Source organism: Crocuta crocuta, unplaced genomic scaffold (genome assembly GCF_008692635.1).
Source record: "Crocuta crocuta isolate KB4526 unplaced genomic scaffold, BGI_CrCroc_1.0 scaffold139, whole genome shotgun sequence".
Classification (NCBI taxonomy): Eukaryota; Metazoa; Chordata; class Mammalia; order Carnivora; family Hyaenidae; genus Crocuta; species Crocuta crocuta.
This window is the reverse complement of record NW_027533258.1, coordinates 10,083,583-10,089,782: the sequence shown is the minus strand read 5'-3', so window position 1 is coordinate 10,089,782 and position 6,200 is coordinate 10,083,583. Positions and strand designations below refer to the sequence as shown.

At 61.0% G+C, this 6,200-nt stretch overlaps 1 protein-coding gene across 1 annotated transcript; it reads left to right on the top strand.

Moving 5' to 3' along the window:
- The first annotated feature begins 1,140 nt into the window (after positions 1-1,140).
- Positions 1,141-6,135, top strand: FGF11 (fibroblast growth factor 11). Its single transcript, XM_077746584.1, has 5 exons — positions 1,141-1,494; positions 2,500-2,610; positions 2,801-2,904; positions 3,847-4,045; positions 4,326-6,135. The coding sequence occupies exons 1-5, from the start codon at positions 1,302-1,304 to the stop codon at positions 4,394-4,396; spliced, it is 678 nt and encodes a 225-aa protein (XP_077602710.1). The 5' UTR covers positions 1,141-1,301; the 3' UTR covers positions 4,397-6,135.
- Positions 6,136-6,200: the final 65 nt, after the last annotated feature.

Here is a 6,200-nt window from a genome sequence, read left to right as displayed (position 1 = left end):
GGCTCTCGGAGGAGGGGGAGCCGCTGTCGCCGCCGCCGCCTCAGCTCCCCACTGCCGCTGCCGCCGCCGCCGCCGCCGCCGCTCTGCTGGGTCCAGCCGCCAGGCCCGGTGCTCTGACTTGGCCGGACCAGGGCGCTCTGCGGAGACACCCTCCCTCCTTCCTGGGGGTCCGGGGCGCCTAGCCCGGCGTGGGGGGAGGCTCCGCTGGCGAGGGACTGGGAGGGAGGAGCCTGGAACCGGAGCCAGAGCCACCCGTCGCCGGATCAACAAGACAGGACAGGTTGAGGGGCGTCGGGGAAGGAAGAGGGGGTGCTCTAGGCTGTCCCGGGGAAGCCCTGTCGCAGAAAGCTCTGATGCGCCCCGACTTGTAGGGAGCCTGTTCACATTTGGGGACTGGTGGTAACGTGGGTGCACTCCTCTCGGGGGGCTGGTTGGATTGGAGGGCGTGGGATCTAAACAAGCACCAGCTGTCCCCGAGGAAATTAAGGGGCAACCAGAAAAAAAAAAAAAAACCAAACCGGATGCTCCCTATTTCGAGGTGACAGAGGCCCTCCAGGCAACCACCTACCTGGTGTATCCGCCAGGAAGGGTGGATTTGGAGGTGACTTCAAAAGGAGTGGGGGGTGACAAGGTGAGGAAGGGGGCTCAGCGGCTGGGAACCATGTGCCACCAGAAATGGGGGTGACTTGGTGAAAAAAAGGAATTGTCCAGAGACAGGGTCTGGGAACCCCTAACCGCTGAGCAGGGGATAGCCTGGGTTTCCCCAGACATAGTTTGGGGGGACTTCACTGGAAAAAAGTGGGGGGACCCACTCAGAAGGTGGCAAAGGCACCAAGGTTGGGTTCCTCCCTGACATTGGCCGTGGCCCAGTGGGGATGAGTCAAAGCTAAGGACCCACACCCTTAGATTGCAAGAGTGGATCGGGCAAGAGTGCGGGTCCCCAGAATAAGGTGGAAAGGTGCCTCGGGGGTATTGGAACCACATCTTGGAAATTTTGAGGGTCTTGACTTTGGGATAAGAGAAGAGGGAGCAGGGGCGCTGGAGAACAGGGAAGGGGGTAGTTTTCAGTAAGGGGGCAAAAGTCGAGGGTGGGGTCAACAGAGATACATGGGCTGCTGGGTCCAGAGGGACTAGCACAGGGCGCAAGGGTGGGAGCTGGCGGCCAAGGCGCAGGGGGGCCTGGGGCTTCTCCTCAGGTCCAGTGGGTGGGGCGGTGAGTTGGGACCCCGGCGTCAAGAGCATGCCCCGGTGAGCGGGCTCCGGGCGCCGGCAGGTTTGGGGGTGTCTCCTCCCGGGGCGCCATGGCGGCCCTGGCCAGTAGCCTGATCCGGCAGAAGCGGGAGGTCCGCGAGCCCGGGGGCAGCCGGCCCGTGTCGGCGCAGCGGCGCGTGTGTCCCCGCGGCACCAAGTCCCTTTGCCAGAAGCAGCTCGTCATCCTTCTGTCCAAGGTGCGACTGTGCGGGGGGCGGCCCGCGCGGCCGGACCGCGGCCCTGGTGAGTGGCTGGAGCGGGGTCTCCGGGCCTGGGAGGTTGAGGCCAGGGGCGCTGGAGGATGGGGCCCGACCGAGGGGGGCTCCCCGAAAGTAAGAGGTGGGCTGGGCCAGGACGACACAGCCCGGGCCAGATCGTGCCTCAGTTTCCCTTCCCTTTGGCCCATAACCCCGAGTCTCCTTGCTGTCGAGGGCAAGGGGAAGGCTTGAGGGGCTAGGTCTGGCGCTCCGAAGCCTCGCAGCTCCGGCTCGGCCCCCCACTGCTGCCCNCACCCTCCGAGTGGGACCCGGCCCCCACGTGACTCCGCCTGCCTCGCCAGCTCCTCGGCCCCCTTCCCCCGGTTCCTCGCTTTGGTACCGAATGTCCCCCACCTCAGGCGGGTTACCTGGCCGAAGGGGAGAGGCTGAGCCTCGGGGAGGGCTGGGCCCCCGCGAACCAGCAGACTGACAGACAGACAGACAGACAGACAGATGGGTCAGTGTCAGACAGGCCGGCACCCGGCCAAGGCGAGGCCCGCGCCAAGCGAGCGGCAGCCGCAGCAGCAGGTGCTGAGTCAGCGTCAGGCCCGGCCCCACCCCCACTCCCGAGGGGGCGCCCCTACCCCGTGGTCACCTGGCCGCCCCCCACAGCCACCAACACACCGCCCCCGCCCCCCAGCAGTCCAGCCTGGCTCCCTCCTTCCTCCGCCTTTTGCTGGATCTCCCTTCCTTTCTCCCCTCCCCCACTGGTGGTTGAGCTGTAGGGTAGGAATTAAGCCATTTAAATAAATTTCAATAAATTAAACAGAAAGCTGGGGGTTAGAGGAAGCAGAAGGGCCCCACACCCCAGCTTCCTCCCGAGTCAAAGCGAGACGGCAGAGAGCTTGCTCGGAGGGGCTGAGGGCTGGGGCCCTGGGGCCGTCTTCCTCCCCTCCATTCTCCCTTCCTTCTTTCCTCTGATCCCGCCAAGTGGAGGAATGTTTCTGGGAACAGAGATGTCATTTTCAAAGATGAATGTCTCTCTCTCCAGAGCCTCAGCTCAAAGGCATCGTCACCAAATTGTTCTGCCGCCAGGGTTTCTACCTTCAGGCGAATCCTGATGGGAGCATCCAGGGCACCCCAGAGGACACCAGCTCTTTCAGTGAGAGGGGAAGCCAGCTGCGGGTGGGAGGGGGGAGCGCGGGGCTCCGAGGTGACCATCCTGGGCCTGCTTTGGCTGCTGTTGTCCTGGGTCTGGCTCTCTGATCCCCCCCGCACACCCCAAGGGAAGCAGGGGTGCGGGATGGGGGTCTGAGGCCCAGGACACTGACGCGCCCTCTCTCCCCCCCCAGCCCACTTCAACCTGATCCCCGTGGGGCTCCGTGTGGTCACCATCCAGAGCGCCAAGCTGGGTCACTACATGGCCATGAACGCCGAGGGGCTGCTCTACAGCTCGGTGAGACACTGGGGCCCAGTGGCCTGGGGTTCCCGCCCCTGCTAGGGCTCCCCAGCTACCGCCTGCGCGACTACACGTACTTTGCAGCTCAGGACTCCCCCCTCCCTCCAGCTCCCGCTGATGTCCTCTCCTTACTGGCCACTCCAGAGCACCTCCTCCGGGGCCCCTCCGATCCCTGCTGTCCGTGTAGCCCCCCAAGAACCACCAGGCTCTTTGCCCAACTCTTCCAGCCTTTCGGGGATGGATGGAGAGTGGAGAGAAGGTATCTTCTTATTCCAGCCCCCACCCACCCCCAGTCCAGTTTCTAACCCTCAGGGGCGACCAGCGGCTCCCTCATTCCCCTTACTGCTAGTTTCTGCGTGGAGTAAGACGTAGGCTCTCCGGCCCGACACACATGGGTTATATCCTGGCTGGGTCTTTTTTTCTTTTAATGTTTTATTTATTTCTAGGAGAGAGAGAGAGAGACAGCGTGAGCAGGGGAGGGTCAGAGAGAGAGGGGGAGTCACAGACTGAAACAGGCTCCAGGCTCTGAGCTGGCAGTCAGCACAGAGCCCGACGCGGGGCTCGAACCCACGAACCGCGAGATCATGACCTAAGCGAAAGTCGGACGCTCAACCGACTAAGCCACCCAGGCGCCCCTTTTTTAACTTTTCTTAATATTTACTTATTTTTGAGAGAGAGAGAGAGACAGCGCATGAGCAAGAGGGGGACAGAGAGAGAGGGAGACACAGAATCTGAAGCCTCCAGGCTCCGAGCTGTCAGCACAGAGCCCGATCCGGGGCTCGAACCCACAAGCTGTGAGATCCGACCAGAGCCCCAGTGGGATGCTCAATGGACTGAGCCCCCCAGGCGCCCCCTGGTCGGTTCTCAGGGCTCCCTTCCGTCCAGTGAGAAGCCTTTTCATCTGTCTGTGTGTGCCTTTCTGCCCCTTTGTCGCCTCAGCCGCATTTCACAGCCGAGTGTCGCTTTAAGGAATGCGTCTTCGAGAATTACTACGTCCTGTACGCCTCTGCTCTCTACCGCCAGCGCCGCTCTGGCCGGGCCTGGTACCTGGGCCTGGACAAGGAGGGCCGAGTCATGAAGGGAAATCGAGTCAAGAAGACCAAGGCGGCGGCCCACTTTGTGCCCAAGCTCCTGGAAGGTGAGTATGGACTCAAGAAAAGGTGAGTGGGAGGGCGCTGGCCTTGGTGTGGACACTGAGGGACACACAGCTCAGCTGCTGCAAGTGGTAAACGGGACACCTGTTATGACGGGTCAAACCGGGAAGGCTCCGGCCTCTGGGAGTTTGGGGAGCCCTCCTGCTGTGGGTTGCGGTTCCCGGAGGATGGGCGGAGGGGGTGGGAGCACTTTGAGAGGTCCGATCCTTCCCAGGTCTCTCGGGGCCTAACTGTCCTTCCTGCTCCTCTCTCTCCCCTTCGCAGTGGCCATGTACCGGGAGCCTTCTCTCCACAGTGTCCCTGAGACCGCCCCTTCCAGTCCCCCTGCCCCGTGAAATGTAGCCCGTGGACTGGAGGCTCCCCGCACGTGCGCCAGGCTGGCCACGGCCACAGCCTGTCTCCCAGCCCTGCTCCCCTGCCCTCACCCCTGCCGCCACGCTCCTGCCCTGAGCAGCCCAGGCCCCATCAGGTGCTCGATCCCGAGGGAGCCAGGGGCCTGCCTGCGACTCCCCAGGCTTCTCGTTCCTCAGGCCTGGGAGTTCAGAGAGGGAGAGGCTGCAAACGGCCCTGGCTGATCCCTTCTTTCCTTCCCCACTCACACCCCCCCCAAAGCCTTTCCCCCCCGAAGGCGCTGGGATTCCCAAAGTGTCAGAAGCAAGACATAGGTACTCCCCACCCTGGGCTCAGCCAGTTCCTGAGCCCCGTGCTCTTTTCGTTGCCACTGAGCTATAGATTTATAGGTCTCCTGGAGCTCAGGATTAGCTTCCTTTTTTTCCCTACTCTGCCTTCTGCCTCGTTCTGGACGGGTTCTGGAACATCGGGCACCCTAGCCAGGGCCCTTTTTGCACTCAGGCTGTGTTCTGGATCCATCAGGCTTTTGTCCTCAACCCAGAGGGACCCCTGGTTAAGTGGAGAGAGGCTGGGCTCGAGCCCCGTCCAGCTGCTGGCCTTGGCCTGAACTAGGAGCAGGCTCAGAACACCACAGTTTTAACTTTCTTACCCCAAAGACAGCCACTGCTAGAGCGTGGTGTTCTAGACGCACACGGAGCCGGACTTTCTCCTGAATCTCGGCTCTGGGACGTAGACCAGGACTCAGCCCTTTCCTCCAGGATGGAAGCGAGGCCTGAATAGCCATATTAATGCTCCTGTAGAGGAAATTCTAGACCCACCCTCCTATCTTCTCTAGTAACGTGTTTCTCAGCGGAATCAGGAAACCCTTTTTTCCTAGGTTTTCTAAAAATCTGATTCTTCGTATAGAATGCTAACCTTATTTATACCTGCACTTTTCTAGCCTCTGCAACTCAGCTGAGGCCCTGCCGGGGAAACAGAGGCTGAGGGAGGGCAGAGGAGTTTGGACAGACGTCCTTGGCTCATAGTAGAGAAGTTGGGACGGGCAGGGGGCCAAAACCATGGCATGTTTGGGCTGTGCTTGGGTTGGGGGTGGGGGACGTGAACACTTAGCTACCTCAGCAGGAATTCCTTCCAGGTCCCCTTTAAAGCTGAGGTCTTTACGGTCATGAGTCTAGAATAAAAACGATAAGAGGAGGGACAGAGCCTTGATCCCCGCCCCCTGTGCAGAGACCCCAATTCAGCAATAAGTCCACCCCTCTCCTCTATAAATCAGGCCAAGGAGGGCGAGGGCCTCTCGGGCTCTAGACCTCATATACTCCCAGAGCTTCTAACTGGATAGAACTTGCTTAACTTACAGCTTATAACCTCAGCTCGGTTTTAGGGACCCAAAAAGGGGCTGACTAGATTTTCCCAAAAAGCGCGGAGAGCTTGGGGCGGGTCTGAAAAAAAAGATCAGGAACCCACCAGTGACTAGGAGGGACTTTCTGAGTAGCCTCGGACCTGGGCAGGGTAGAAAGAGAGGACCCTAAAGGGAGGGGCTGGGGCTCAGAGGCTGGTCACTCTTCCTCAGGCCCTTTCTATTTCTGGCTCCTTGCAAGAGGGGTGCATATTCCGCTCACCCACACAGACCCCGCTCAGGCTCCAGCCGTCTCCTGGCTCCGCTCCCAGGGGACAGGGCCTCCCCTCCATGCTTTCTCAATTAAAGCCGATTTATACAACGATGTATACGTTGTCTGTCATCTGTGGGTGGCGGGCATTGGCAGTTGCCTGGGGCGGGGCCAAGGCCCA